This window comes from Sinocyclocheilus anshuiensis, unplaced genomic scaffold (assembly GCF_001515605.1).
Source record: "Sinocyclocheilus anshuiensis isolate Anshui unplaced genomic scaffold, SAMN03320099.WGS_v1.1 scaffold697, whole genome shotgun sequence".
NCBI lineage: Eukaryota > Metazoa > Chordata > Actinopteri > Cypriniformes > Cyprinidae > Sinocyclocheilus > Sinocyclocheilus anshuiensis.
The window spans coordinates 670,149-686,955 of NW_015538036.1; the positions used below are offsets into that span (position 1 = coordinate 670,149).

At 36.8% G+C, this 16,807-nt stretch overlaps 1 protein-coding gene across 1 annotated transcript in view; it reads right to left on the bottom strand.

The window, feature by feature from the left end:
- Positions 1 to 16,807, bottom strand: part of tmem8b (transmembrane protein 8B) — a 164,937-nt gene that overhangs the window by 37,454 nt on the left and 110,676 nt on the right. Inside the window, exon 6 of the mRNA XM_016476532.1 lies at positions 2,218 to 2,597. Coding sequence (XP_016332018.1) covers positions 2,218 to 2,597 — 380 coding nt within the window. The remainder of the gene's footprint in view (positions 1 to 2,217; positions 2,598 to 16,807) is intronic.

Sequence of the window (16,807 nt, forward strand, 5' to 3'; positions counted from 1 at the left end):
CAGAATGTAGACGAGGTCCCATAGTATTATATATATATATATATATATATATTTTGCTGAAGCTACACTACCACAATTTTCTACGACTGAAGTAAACTGAGACATGCGAGATGATAATTGTAGGAATTTATGTTAATGAAAAAGAAAGATTTAGGACAATAAATAATAAAGCAAAATCTCTGCTATTCTACCACTTTGAGAGGAGGTATCATGCTTTTGTGATGGATTTTAGGCAAGTATTTATAATACCCTCACAGATTTAAGGGTATTACAGATTACGAATGCATTCGCTCTGACAAGAACCATGGTGGCTGGTACAAGGTAATCCGTTCTAACATAAAGTAGACACATTTCAGAAGTTAAAATAAAAAACAACAATAATAATGCTCTTTTAATGTTTACCTGGATATAAACTAAGTAAAAGTGTAAAAGAGTGTATGTACAGTATTCGTGTAGCTTAAACTGTAGAGCATGGCGTTAGCAACGGCAAGGAAATGGCTTCAATTCCCAAGGAATGCCTTAAGTAATTAAATGAATACCTTGAATGCAATGTACAGTAAGTTGTTTTTGATAAAAGTGTCTGCCAAATGCATGCATGTAAATGTAAAATGTAAAAACATGTTAAAATTTTTTTGAAAAAGTAAAAACGGTATACGAGTCTAACACCACTATATATTTCCAAAACTTTGCTTAAAAACATGTTGTACACAATCTTTTGTTGTGCAATTTTTTTTTACCGTTTTTAGCAAGTAAAAGGCCTTTAGTATCATTATAAAATGACAGTGTCTTTTTGTTATGAAATCTTTACTGATTTTTATAAAGTAAATGTAACAATTAGTGCTGTCAAATGATTAATCGCGATTAATCACATCCAAAATAAACGTTTTTGTTTACATAATACATGTGTGTGTACTGCGTATATTTATTATGTATATATGAGGACACAAACATACAGTATATATTTTGAAAATTTTTACATGTAGGGTACAACGGGGCTAAAGGCGTCCCGGGGTAAAAGGCGCATTTGATATTATTTTCATCTAAACCACTAGATGGCACAAAAACGTGGCGTAGAACTTTCCAAAACTTTTCAAGATGCACGTATTTATTTGTCTGATCTTTGAAGCGATCGCGCGCAGCAGCGCAAAGTTCATTCTGTGCTTACTTGATATAATATATATATTTTTTTTTAAATGTTGTAGATTTAAGTAGCAAATGAGAATCGCTAAAATTAATGCCTATATTTTGAGACAAAGGTAATTATTATTGGATCTCCTTCAGTACTTTAAGAATATTTACTTATTAAAATGATTTTGTTTCTGTATTTTAAAAAATATATTTTTAATAAGCAGAAAATAGTACAAACTTTGCTAAAGTGATTGTTTTGAACAAGTATTAACTTAGACATTACTTAAAAAACATTATTTTAGCTGGGCCTTTTACCCCATGCCCCCCTTGCCACCTCATACATTTATAAGATTTTTAAACAAAATAAAGAACTTGAATGATTTATTTTCACACAAAATCTGTTGCTCCATTAATGTTCAATACAACGTGTATATTTTTTTCTGCAATTATATTGAATAGCAATTTCTTTCTTAAGGTGGGCCTTTAGCCCCGTTGTACCCTATATATTTATATTCACAAAATTTATATTATATATAAATATATTTAATATATAAACATAGCACATTTTTCTGAATACATGCATGTGTGTGTATTTATATATACATAATAAATATGCACAGTACACACACATATATTATGTAAACAAAAACTTTTATTTTGGATGCGATTAATCGCGATTAATCTTTTGACAGCACTAGTAACAATACATTTTATATTGCTAGTAATATTTAAAGATTTACTGGACTGAATCGTCTTTGGTTTACTTTGATTCTCCATAGATAATTTTTTGAAAAATCACATTAAAATGTGAGTATGTTACATCAAGGTTTTGAGGAACGTTTCTCAGTCATCACTGTATTGAACTGCATTATATTTTTTTGCCACCCACAAAAACAAAACAAAAAACTACAGAGCTTATCATACAACTATTCCATTTCAAAAATGTTACAATTAAAATTTGTGGCATTTATCAAATAAATACAAATAGATACGTTTTTATATTGTTTATCATTTATCATTTACTGTATTTATTTTTTTGCACTAGATAAAAACAACTCCATTGGTAAGAATTAAACAATTTCAACTCACCACATTGAGTTTGAGCTCCATGTTGAGGACGCCTCCGCTGTCCAGCACCGGCATTAGATTGATGGCAAATATCGCTGCCCGGTCTGGAGGGATGGAGATGTTGGGTCCAAAGAAGATGTAGAAATGAACTGAAAATGTGTCCAGTTCATTCCGCAGCGTTGGCCGGATGGGCCAGCATTTATTCGTGTCTGCCATGGGTGCTAAGTAAGTGATGCTGTCTTCAGCAGTTAACAGAGATCCTTGATCCGAACCATTCTGGGGCACGTTAGGCAGGCTGGCAGCAGGCAGGGTCTCTGATAGAGAGAAACCCATCGCAGTGCCAAATGACTGGGGCATGTTCATGGCTGAGGAGCCCTTGGAGACACTGGGCTTGGAACAGTCTGCAGAGAAAAGATCAAAGGAGGTGTTTAAAATTGGGACGGCGCACGTTTGCACTGATGAACTTGAAGGTAGAGCTAGTTACGAGAGATGTGAAATAAGAATGAAATAAAGATGTCTTGAACTCTGACGAGTCCCTTGACTGAAGCTGACAGCTCAAACTCTCCACTCAGGTTACTCTGAGGCTAAAAGCATCTTCCTGTCATTCCTGTCTCTTTGTGCTAGATCTAACTAGCATTTCAGCAGAGACATACTTTTTTTCTGTTTCATGCATATGCTTAGATGTCTGCGGCGAGATGACAGGCCACACAGTGGGGTGTGTGTTGTGTTTTATGTAGGACCACAGAACGGCCAAGGGAATGTCTGTTTTATCATACAGTATTTCCTTATATAGGTCTCTCAGCTCTATGCAACTTTCATGACCCCCACACACACAAACAGTTTAAACCCTTGTATTTGGAGTTTAAAGTCTTCATTCAAATGGTGACTGATTTTTTGCAATACAAAAACGGTGTCCCAAAACAAAAACGAGTTCATGATTGTTCTTAACATCTTTTAATTGCGGGCTTTGTCGTAACATGATACTTTGTAAATTAGACAAGATTATGGAACACACTTTGATTAAATGTAAATTTGCAAAACAATGATGTGGAATTGAGATAACTAATTGGCACTGATGAGGACAATAAGGAAATTCTCCACACATCTCATTGTTTCCTGATTGCCTCAGGGTGTGAACGTTCAGTTATGCTACTGAGGACTCGGGAGTCTTACAGTCATATTTCTCTTCTCACCCACGATTATTGAAAAATGCAGTTAATCAGGTGGAAATGGTATCATTATTGAAATGCCAGGTCGCTTTCCCCCCACAGCTCTGTTTGCTGTGTTATCACTTACAGTACGTATCTCGCTCTCCTACTGACACTCTTTCAGTTTCATTTAGGGGTGACCCCGAATAGTCGAAGATCCGATGCTTCGATAGGAGCAGCCTGATTCGACTACCAATCTTGCAGTCGAATATTCGCAGAGGTGTTATGATCATGCCCAGAGCTGAACCTCCCTATACACAAAATACGCAAGATGCGTAGGGGCCCCCATGCTCTCAAAGATGATTTCGTTTTAGTTTCGTTTTTGAATTTGGCCAGCAGTTATGAAAACATGAATGATCATTTCTTTTGACGAGTTGAAAGTGTACCGAGCCGCGGAAGAGACAGTGTTTCTCAAGCGCTTTCCGCGAGCGCGATTCGAGACGGAGTGAAACACGGACAAATGCGTTTCATTGATTCGTTCATAACCACTCACTAACCACCACTTCTGTTCTTTTGAACTTTTTATTTTTTCATCTATTTTATTCGATGAAATAAATGTATCAGAGTTTCCACAAAAATATTAAGCAGTACTGTTTTCAACATTGCTAATAATAAGAAAAGCTTCCTGATCACCAAATCAGCACATTAGAATGACTTCTGAAGAATCATGTGACAATAAAGACTGAAGTAATGGCTCCTTAAAATTCAGCTTTGTCATTAAACTACATTTTACAATATATTCACATAGAAAACATACATTTTAAAATTACATTTTAAAATAATATTCATAATGTTACTTTTACTGTATTTTGATCAAATAAATACAGCCTTGATGGGTATAAACACTACTCTCAAAAACATAAAAAACACAGACCCCAAACGTTTGAAAGCTAGTGTATGTATGTATACACACACACACACACACACATGTCTGGTCAGCTATCCTTGTGGGGACTCTCCATAGGCGTAATGGTTTTTCTACTGTACAGACCGTATATTCTATTGCCCTACACCAACCCTACCCCTAAACCTACCCCTCACTGGAAACTTTCTGCATTTTTAGATTTTCAAAAAATGTAATTCTGTATGATTTATAAGCTTTTGTACCCGTGGGGACCACAATTTAGGTCCCCACCGTGACACGAGTCCCCATGAGTCTGTGTGTAGTCAGGTTTAAGTCCCCATCAGGATATATAAACCTGTACACACTTAAACGTGCATAAAAAAATGTAAGTAAATAATTTGTCACTGAAGGGTGAAATTGGCAGAAACATCTCAACAGAACCTGGCATGCCTGATTAGTACGTAAATCCTGCATTGTTTATAAGCCCTCACCGTCTGATCAAATCAACCCTTTTTGCTCCTCTGTAATTACATCTATTTTGCCATAAAATGTCATTATAATACTTGCTGACAAAAGCAATGATGGACAAAAGATCACAATTAGTGAGCTGAGGACATCGTTGAGGGCTTGCACTTGAACATGCCTCTGGTTCAGGATGAGGATGTGTCATCATGTGCTCTATTCAGCACCTGTTTGGCCACAGGCCTCGAAGCTGAAGGTTAGCTGTATACGTACAGCTCGGGCTGAGAAAATAAGGCTAGAACTGTTTTAGGAATCACCGACTCATTCACTAACTTACCATTATCTATTTAGATATAGATATATATAGTGGAACAATATAAAGGGAAAGTGTCATAGATTCCTTTTTCAAGAGACGGTTACCTAGCAACCAAACATCCAATAAGCGCATAACAATGTCAAAGTTGCTTTCCTGGCAAGAGTTTCACATGAAAATATATAACTCTATGCATACTTGCTATTCTGAAAATAGCTCAACACAATCCAGTGTTCCCTGATGTTTGGGGAAAACAAATGTGGAAAACAATTTGGATTATGATGGATTTGCACTAAATTAGTTTACAGTAGTTGCACACCAATTAAACTGTAGATGATTTAGGGGATGACACTGTCATGTGTTATCAAGATGATGATGATCTCCACACAAATAATATTAACTGTTCACCACTGGATGGGGGAAACATTACAGACATTGAGAGATAAAGCATCTTATATACAGTTTGTAAGCCTTTTATTTATAAAGTGTGCATAAATAAATAAATAAAAAATACTACCAAGTTTAGGGTGAGTCATTTTTTTAATGTTTGAAAGAAGTCTCTTATGCTCCATTAGCGCACATTTATTTATTAAATAAATAGAGTAAAATAACTGTTTTCTATTTGAATATATTTTAAAATGTGATTTATTCCTGTGATGGCAAAGCTGAATTTTCAGCATCATTACTCCAGTCTTCAGTGTCGCATGATCCTTCAGAAATCATTCTAATATGCTGATTTGCTGATCAAGAAACATTTCTTATTATTATCAATGTTATTATCATTTTGTGGAAATAGTGAAAGTTCAAAAGTTCAAATGTGAAAGTTCAAAAGTTCAGCATTTATTTGAAATTTATTTGAAATAGAAATCTTTTGAAATTACTGTAAATTCAATAGAAATTGCATGCATCTTTGCTGAATCAACATATTATTTTCTATTAAAAAAAAGGACTCACCCTAAACTTTTGAATGGTGGTGTATATAAACACAAATACATCGCACATAGCCTACACATATGGGCTGTTATGTACAGGCTGCTTTTATCAACAGCTCTGTGGGCACATAAAAGATTTAAAAGCCGTGTGATGTATTCGTCAAGGGAGGCTACATTCAGTGCTGCTTTTCACAGGTAACTTTAAACACTATGGGAAAAAAGTTCCTCACCTCCCACTGGATATTCACTTGGAGATTAAGCTGAAATCTTCTGCAGTAACACGTCTCTTGAGGGTTTCACAACATCTCACAACAGTTAAAAGTGTTTTGATATTGACAGACTGACATGACGTCGTCAAGCAGAGAGAAAAAAATCCTCAGGAAAAGCACAAGCAGTATATGTAGGTATGTATTTTTCATGAAATCAACTCCTGGAGACCCACAAACCCTGACACTGAAGCCAGCACAGACCTTTTGCAGCAATCTACTGCCATCAGATTGCTGCAAACAAACTCCACCATGTTGTTCGCTTGTGACTGTCAGCAAATGTTTGTTCCTTTCTCACTCAATGTCAGAATCACAACCAAACGCAAAACAAAGAAGAGGCATCTTTGTCAGATGTGTCTAGAATACATTTCCTGAGGCGTTATCTTTGGACCACCAAGGCCTAATATTACACTTTCTGGGAACAAACTTCAGCTTCAAGAAGTTTGGCTTCCGACCGTTTCGTGAACCTAGCATCTGGTGATGTAAATGCATGCAAAACTGCCTTCTAGGGCCCCGAGATTTCCTCCCTGAGACCGAGTTAGATCAAAGTTTCACTTCTTAGCTAGTGCTCACGGCTAATGCAGGCTCAGTTTAGCTAAGTACCATTTTAATGGCACTGCTAATATGTATGATCAAATGTTGCACAAATTAGTGGAGATGTGTGAGACACGGAGTGCCTGGGAGAATAAGCCTGTACAGTTATGTAACATTGAATTCATTGCACTCACCTTTGTTAATAAATGTGTTTGCTTCATGTGATGTCTTGAAGTTAAAAATTAAGATTTAGTGTTCAATGAATGATGTGTATTGATTAATTCTTGCATAAATTCTTCACTTCATCCTTCACTTCAATCCTCAGTATCTTGCAACAAAAGTCAATCACAAAAGCACACAAAAGGTCAAAAGGTTTGTGTAGTGATGATGAAAAACATATAAAACAAAGAAAACATCATGCTGAGCGCAGAGTGAGAGTGCAACTCGTCTCTCATGCTGAGTTACTGAAATGACCCCATTATCTGTGCGTCTCTGATGGAGCGAATGGTCATTTCTGCCACGGCTGTCCACCATGTTATTGTTTCTCTCTTACTACATGGAGCACCAGTAAAGCCTGGTATGCACCTGCTGCTTTCTAATGAAAGTGTGCTGGGCTCAGTATTGATTCAAATGCAGTGTGAAAAGAGTGAATATGTCACTGAGATTAACAAGGCAATATCTGTTACTGAGGAAACAGGTTGCTGGGCTACTGAGCACTCATTTCTTTTCCTTCTTTCATATTGCCATCCATCCATTAGGGATGTGAAAAACTACATACTTTCAAAATCGACTATCTATCTATCCATCCATCCACCGATCTCTATACCCATCTGTCCGTATAACTTTCTATTCATCTGACTGTCTCTGTCCATCTGTCCATCCATCTGTCTATCCATCCATCTATCAATGCATCTTTCTGTATATCCATATATATATATATATATATATCTATCCATCTATTCATCTAAATGTCTATCCATCCCTCCATCCATCCATCCCTCCATCCGTCCGTCTATCTATCCATCCATCTATCTATGCATCTGTATATCCATCCATCCATCTAAATGTCTATCCATCCCTCCGTCTATCTATCGATCTATCTATGCATCTGTCTATCTATCTATCTATCTATCTATCTATCTATCTATTCATTTAAATGTCTATCCATCCCTCCGTTTGTCCATCCATCCATCCATCCATCCATCTATCCATCTATCTATCTAAATGTCTATCCATCCATCCGTCCGTCCTTCTGTCTGTCTGTCTGCATGTCTGTCTGTCTGTCTGTCTATCTATCTATCTATCTATTCATTTAAATGTCTATCCATCCCTCCATCCATCTATCTATCTATCTATCTATCTAAATGTCTATCCATCCCTTCGTCCGTCCGTCCATCCATCCATCCATCTATCAATTCATCTATCTATCTATCTATCTATCTATCTATCTATCTATCTATCTAAATGTCTATCCATCCCTCCGTCCGTCCATCCATCCATCCATCCATATCTATCTATCTATCCCTCCGTCCATCCATCCCTTCGTCCGTCCGTCCATCCATCCATCCATCTATCAATCTATCAATCTATTGGTTCATCAACCTGTCTATCTGTCTCTGACTGAATGCTGCACCAACTGGGTATGATTAATGTGAAAACCACAAGCACAGCATAATATAAGTATTGAAACTACGCTGATTCGGAAATAGCAGAAAAGGTCAGATCATACAGTTGAGCACAAGCTGAGACTTTCATTAAACTCCCACAGTGGTGTGAAGAGATGAATGAGAGGAGTGGACAGATGAGATGTGGGTGGCTGGTACATGTTCCTCGAGCATATTCCTCCCCCAGACTCCTGCCAGTGCGCACACCCCCAACCATGAGGCTGGATGCATCTATGATACACATGACTGTACTACAGTAGAAATTATGCAGGGGTCTCTCTTCAGAATCAGAGGCGATCTAGGTCCTCTTCTGAGATGACCTCTGGTGGAGGTCAAGTAAAACAGAGGAGAGAGGAAATAACTCCTGCTGTATTGCTATGGTAACTATTCTATGAGAAGGAAAAGGTTTAAGAGAGCATATTGAACAGGAGGTTTGCACAGATGCCTTTCTCTCCTGCAAAAAAATTAAAAGGTGCTACTTTTACTTAAGTACTATTCATTCCTTAGCATTGATACTGTAAGTACAAACTACTTCAAAATTTGAGGACCCTTAAGCTGTATTCAAATGTAAATCTCTTTTCTTTTTAAAACCAATTTAGGTTTCAACAAATAGCACAACATGTGAGACAAGATCAAATGCTTCAACAAACTCTGTAATAATAGAAAGGAATAAAAAACATTCCAGCTGATGTATTTCCAAAGGTTTTGAGAGTCAGAAAATTAACAGACGAATGAACACCATTTATGGTAGCCTTCATTGGTAGAAAATGTAAAATATTGATGAAGAGGCCATTTTCAGATATAGCAGACGTTCTTATCTGAACAATTTACTGTATTTTTAAATTCATTATGATCTATCACCATCTGTTGTAATTGTTAATTACCAAAATGCATCATTGCAAGATATAATTTGTCAGGCTTAAGGTGTCTCAGAAGAGCACACATAAAATTTTGCACACTAAAAAATCACAAATTGACAACATTTGACTTTGATGCTGAGGAAAATTGTACAATCTTATAGAGGAAAGATCAATAAAAGACAGAAAACAGAACATAAATGTTCTTGTTTGACACTATACAGATCTGGCAGGCACATCAAACACAAAAATGTATGAAAGAAAGAAGGAAAGCTTGTTAATGAGGACTTGTAAAGATTTCTAGATTTTACAATGCAGTATGCCACGAGCAATGCTGATAATCTGCCAAACATTCCCTGATAATTCATCATTCAAATAATTCCTCAGGCTCAACACCAAAGAAATTCAGACAAAAGCATCTCTGAGACTAAATATATACATATACAAACACACACAAGCTGTTAATCACCAGGGATGCATTTAATTGATCAAAAGTTACAGTAAAGACATTTATAATGTCTTTCTAAGATTTCTAAATACATTTTTTAAAAGGTTTTTAAAAACAAAAGGAATCCTGAAAAAATGCATGGCTGCTGAAAATTCAGCTTTACAATCACAGGTATAATTACAGGTATAATCCATTTTATTTTTTACTATTACTGCTATGCTATAGAAAGACTGGTCATGTAAGGTGTAAAAGCTGCCTTTGGCATGTATGATGCATAGAAAGCTGACTTTCAACGTGACTTTTCCATATTCTTCGAGAGTAAAGAATATGAAAAGCCCTTGCCCCAGGCTTGCATTAGGAATCATTTTGAGGAAGCGCAGTGCCCTTTCCAGCTGTACAATGGGCTCCAGCCTTCTGCTGAGAAGGAGAACAATACTTCCCTTATTCCACTGATAGCACCTACTATTGTACAACATCAGACACTTGCACTTCAAAGTATACTTCACAATTTCAAGTTGTCTGAGCTACCAGGTGTATTACGGAAGGACGTGTCTGAAAACCTCAAACCACTGTACATGCGTCAACACCATAACAAATGAAACAAAAACTTCTGTTATTTCCAAATTAAAACACAATCCACTGATGAAAGCAAGTTGGTAACAAACAGAACATGACAATCAAGATCAAAAGACGAGGAAGCGCAACACCTCGGCAATCTTGAAGAAAACAACAGAGAGGAACTGAGCAACTGTCTGCCACATTCACAACAACATTCATCCTGAGCTCCCAGTCACTTGTTAAAAACCTTAGTTACTAGGCTACAGTGGATTGGAAGTGTTCTGCCCTCCACAAACTCTTCTGTATGTACTGTGACTGAGGTCTTGAGCTCACAGAAGCTCTTGTCCTCTGTGGGACATGCGTCAGGCCCACTGTGATGTTCATTCTATTCACACTCACTAAAAGCAAAGAGTGGTTAAAAATGCAACCAGTGACTAACAAGCACAAGTGTTTGCTTTTTGCAAGACCTTTGCTTTTTGCGTTGTGTGTGGGAGTTTTGATAAAAACATACTCTTGTGTAGCCAAATTGATTCAACAATTCATTTAAATCTTAGCACAAAATTATTGCACTAACCTGATGCCCCTTCAATTTCTCAAAGTCCTCAAGTTTCCAGCCGAGATGACTAAGGGTGCCAAAACAGGTAACCAGTAACCTAATCCTTCTAATTTGATGGTGTGTATCTCTGCCAGTGTTAATTTTTTTACATTTTTTTCACAGACGAAAACGAGACGATAACGAACTAAAACTCGTTCTGAATGACAAAAACTATGACGAAAATCTATTGACATTTTCGTCAACTAATTAAAACGAGACAAAAATGTTATGGAGGGACGATTTGGGAAGAGATTCATTCATCAGAATCTGCTGCGTGGTTAAAATGTTAGATGTGCACATGACCCGGCGGGACATAAGCTAACATACACTTGCTGCCTGCACGTCTCATAAAACGTTCAAAAATGTCATTAGGAGGGAGTAAGAGAAGAGCAGACATATGGATAAATTTGACGACGCAAGAGAGAACTTCGGTCCGGTTTTCTGAGCGCAGACAGCGCCTCTCACACAGCGCACAAGTACTCTTTCACGTCTCATAAATGGAGAAATACACACACAAAATGATGTCGATTTGTCTGTTTTGACGAGTATTCACGTAAACACATTCGGTTACGTCTGATGTGAACGTAAACAGTAGGGAGAATATCGGATGTGTATCATCCAATGTGTACATTGCATCCGAGCATTCGGTTTTAAATGGACAGCAGCAGAATTTAGTTGCTATTGTCTGTGTCATTGATGTTAATAAGGCAACAAAACAAAGACAAAAAATCACTCACTGCTCTTGACAATCACTTTATTAGCTCTATAGATTAATCTAAATTTATTTATAGAAATAAATGTCTGCTTGAAAGAATGAAGAATATGGTAAACAAGTTGTTATAAAGAATGCATAATTAGCCTATTTAACTATTGGTATTTCATTGAAAAGAAGACCATGTTCTTGTTCTTTATGAGCAGTGGGTTTATTTAATTTTAACATAAAGGCATGTTTTGTGTCACCGCAGTTAAATCGGTGTCTATCATGATAAACCCTTAATATCAAACCTAGTGAATTTGGAAATTTTAGAGAAATGCTTAATAAATGCATTACAACTAAACCTATTAGATTTTAGCCGACTAAATTTACTGTAGATTTAGATATATATATATTAACAGGTAGCGCTGGATTGGATATGGAGTCAAATTAGTGTTAGTCTCGTATAGCCACACCTTCAGACTGATGGCAGAAGGTCGGTGAACCTTGGCAGCTTTGAATGGCCAAGGACCATCCAAGAGGCCACATGACTGACAGGCAAAGCAACCAATTATGTTTTGTTTTGTGCCACATCATGTTTAGGGGCGTGAAAATGTCCCCACAATAACAGACCGATGTGTCAAACTCTTGGACATATTTTAAAGAGTGTATGCTGTGAACTTTACATATTTCACATATTTTTGAAAATCCAGCGTTTAGTTGATCCTGATAAGTGCTCATTGTCCCAGTTATAAACACGACAGCTTTCTTCTTCCATAAGGGGGTTTTGGCATTACGGCATCTTTGTTTCCAGACGGAACGTTAAAGAATGCGACACACACATCTCCCGAAAATCCTGTATAATTCAACCAATCAGATGACAACTTCGAAACTCCTGAAGTGTTTCCAATTTTGTGTGCCATACGCATCAGACATTCAGCCAATGGTCCATGGGCATGACATCTGAGGCTGAGACTAAATTAGTGTACACTTTTATGTAGCCTCAACTTAACCACAAGCACTACTTGTCAGCAAAATCAGCAATACTCTTCAGCACAAACTTACTGTAAATAACAGTTAATTTCAACATTTATTCTGCTTATCCAGTCTTATGCAAAGCATGCTGGGAACTAGAAAACCACTACCCAAATGTCAAAGTCATTAAGACAGAAATAACAAGAAATAAGAAAAATAACACAGAAATTTGAGTAAGAATTACACACAATATTAAGCTAATGTAATGATTAACCTTATTGCCAACAGAACTCATCAAATAATGTTTGCAACTTAAAAGGTTTAATTAAATCAATAAATTAAATTTTTTAAACTTTCAACCAGTTGCAGTGCTTTGGGGGATAAACATACAAATTGCTTGATAACAGTCTCTGTATACTGAACCGCAACAGGAGAAAGTATTAAAGGTATGACAATGAAATGACATTTCTTACAGTTGAAGGCCATAATAGAGACATTACTGAAGGCTAACTTAAGACTATGACTAAAACTAAATCAAAACTTGCTGTCAAAATTAACATTGATCTCTGCACCACAAACAGAATTGCTGTTTTCGAATGAGATCCCAAACACATTCCACCCATCTGTCATTAATCCAACAAACATACCACATAATCCTGCCGCACCACTGAATGAGTCAATATTGCTCTTACGGAGTGGTTGTGATGCTTAAAACAAACAGATTCATGTTCTGATAGCACTACAGAACCACACGTTTTGGCTCAACAAAAAGTAATGCAACAGTTTGCTTAAATTCTTCTATTTAAATTATATTTAACCAACAAACTTCAAAAAAAAAAGTTTCAAAAGCTCATTACTCAAAAACAAAAAAAAAGCTGTTCCAACAAATTGAGTTGTGGTTATATCCACACCTTCAGACTGATGGCAGAAGGTCGGTGAACCTTGGCAGCTTTGAATGGCCAAGGACCATCCAAGAGGCCACATGACTGACAGGCAAAGCAACCAATTATGTTTTGTTTTGTGCCACATCATGTTTAGGGGCGTGAAAATGTCCCCACAATAACAGACCGATGTGTCAAACTCTTGGACATATTTTAAAGAGTGTATGCTGTGAACTTTACATATTTCACATATTTTTGAAAATCCAGCGTTTAGTTGATCCTGATAAGTGCTCATTGTCCCAGTTATAAACACGACAGCTTTCTTCTTCCATAAGGGGGTTTTGGCATTACGGCATCTTTGTTTCCAGACGGAACGTTAAAGAATGCGACACACACATCTCCCGAAAATCCTGTATAATTCAACCAATCAGATGACAACTTCGAAACTCCTGAAGTGTTTCCAATTTTGTGTGCCATACGCATCAGACATTCAGCCAATGGTCCATGGGCATGACATCTGAGGCTGAGACTAAATTAGTGTACACTTTTATGTAGCCTCAACTTAACCACAAGCACTACTTGTCAGCAAAATCAGCAATACTCTTCAGCACAAACTTACTGTAAATAACAGTTAATTTCAACATTTATTCTGCTTATCCAGTCTTATGCAAAGCATGCTGGGAACTAGAAAACCACTACCCAAATGTCAAAGTCATTAAGACAGAAATAACAAGAAATAAGAAAAATAACACAGAAATTTGAGTAAGAATTACACACAATATTAAGCTAATGTAATGATTAACCTTATTGCCAACAGAACTCATCAAATAATGTTTGCAACTTAAAAGGTTTAATTAAATCAATAAATTAAATTTTTTAAACTTTCAACCAGTTGCAGTGCTTTGGGGGATAAACATACAAATTGCTTGATAACAGTCTCTGTATACTGAACCGCAACAGGAGAAAGTATTAAAGGTATGACAACAGCAATGAAATGACATTTCTTACAGTTGAAGGCCATAATAGAGACATTACTGAAGGCTAACTTAAGACAGACAGAAATGGCTGTTGTGTTCACAGTTTATCACAAAGTTTGTGTACTGTGACTGTATACTCTGAGTTACAAACCTTAATAAAGGGGGAAGATCATCCATTATATACAAGAGTACTACCTTTGGACATGTGAAAGACAATATGATCATTAATCTGAAAAAAATGGTGTAACAAATAGAGAGCAGGTGTTTTATCCTGTAAAAACTAGTCTGCATCTGTCACTGTCAGCAACACACTTTGAAAATGACAAATTACTTCAGGTACTGGCAGAGATACTGACATAAACATCAATGTTTCTACCACCAAGCTTTTGTTATCCTTAAAAATAAACCCACATTCAAAAACATCTTTACAGTTTTTGCCCTCCTGTAGCTCAAATAGTACAGGTTTGATTTCCAGGGCACTGATAAAATGTATGCAATCTCAATCATTTTTTTTATAACATTTTTTTGGCAAATACATAAATATAAATATTTAATGCATAATATCCGACTCTCTACACATGATAAAAATGTTAAGGATAATTTACAGACTTCAATGCAAAGCAAAGAATACTTATCGAAATGATTTAAGGAAATATATGCGTTTAATTACTATTAATTTAAAAATTTGTTATTATCTTACTTGTCCTTCATCTTAAATCTTCTGCTTATAAAAATAAACACTGCAAAAATGTTATTATATTATTTTAAATATAAGCAATTTGCAACATGATACAAGAGAAGCAGCTGTATGTTGGCATGGACAATGGTGAAATATTAAATATTTTGAAGTCATTTGACCACCAGGACTGACCAATCAGAGTCAAGCAATCCACAGAGCTATGTAATAAATGAAAATCAGGTTGCCACATTCTGGAAACTCCAGTCCTCAAGGGACTCTCGCCGAAAAGACGTTAGTCACAGGCAGAGCAATGTAAAGGTTGAGAAAACACGCTTTCAAGCTTTCTAGGACAAACACTGCGTACATCCACAGAGAAATTGCTGCTTTCACGATCTCTCGACTCCCAGAAGATTAGCAAATGCACTGATGTGATCCACCAAGACACAGGGGCGCAGGCAGGTTCTCTGTCCTTCTGTAGCCGACACAATTCCTCTCACTGTAGACATCTTCCTGACAACACTACTTACAGGGATTTCTGTGCCATACCGAAAAAAGCAATCATCCCTGTCCAAGCTTTATTGTCAGAGGGGATGAAAAGCTCTTCCCAACATATGACTGTTATCTCAGAACAATGTTAAACAAGGTCATCTTCTATCTCGTAAGATGGATGGGGTTATTATTAAATATCTTTGCAGGCTAATGCAGGACGCCTGTCTGCACAGAGTGGCTTTAAAGTTTAATGCATGAGGTGTTCAGGCACAAAGAGGCAAAAAGATAAAAGTAAACCAAGAATATTTTGGGAAGATGAATCACCTTCATCTGCTATTTGACACAAGATTACTCATGGAATATTTACAACAAAACTCAACTGTTTTTTAGTTGCTAGGCAGTCTCCTGGCAGTCCGTGTCTGCTGCTCTCCCCGTCTGCCTGTGCTGCTTCGGTACGACACGGGTGATATTTCTCATGCTGTTCACTAACATAAGTGGGAAATGAAGCACACTCTAAATCATTTTTAATTGGCTCTTTGATTCCACAGAGTCCTGATAACGATGGGTCAACAGGCGCATGGAAGTTTTTTCCCCCAGCTGAGACGCGGGCTCCCGCAGAGACGCGGTTGTCTAAGGTTAGACTTCCTTCTTTCGCCCATTAAAATGTCTTTCTTTTCTGTTTTTAATTCTCACCCATGCACCGTCATAACAATAAATGGCAGGAGGGCCAGTGTCAAACGGAGGCTTATCAGCCTAAAACACATGTGCTTTCTTTGTCAACTTTTCTGCTATGCTCAAATTGGAAAGCCCTTATTTTTTTTGTGTTCATGGCATGTGTAATTTAATTTTTCAGCACCCTGGCCAATGAATATTTAATTAAGGAGCAAGTGGCCCTTGTTCTAACTGATTTGTATGTTTTTGCTGTTCTGTCGGTATAGCCGGACTATTATACATTGCTGTTACTTCAATGGAGAATGGCGAAATTAATTTAATAATCAAGAAAAGAAAAGAAAAGAAAAGAAAAGAAAAGAAAAGGCACACTAATTAAGAGTTATATTTTTGGAATAGTTTAAAGTTTTGCAGCAACACACAAGCTGTGATAAGCAATTTCTTTATTAATTACAGGCACTTTAATCTGGACTCCAGTGAAATGAGCCTGTTATGGAGGAACAATGAAAAATAGGTGTGGGCCAACATTTTTATGGTGGTCATGAGTTTGTTTGTTTTTTTTTGTT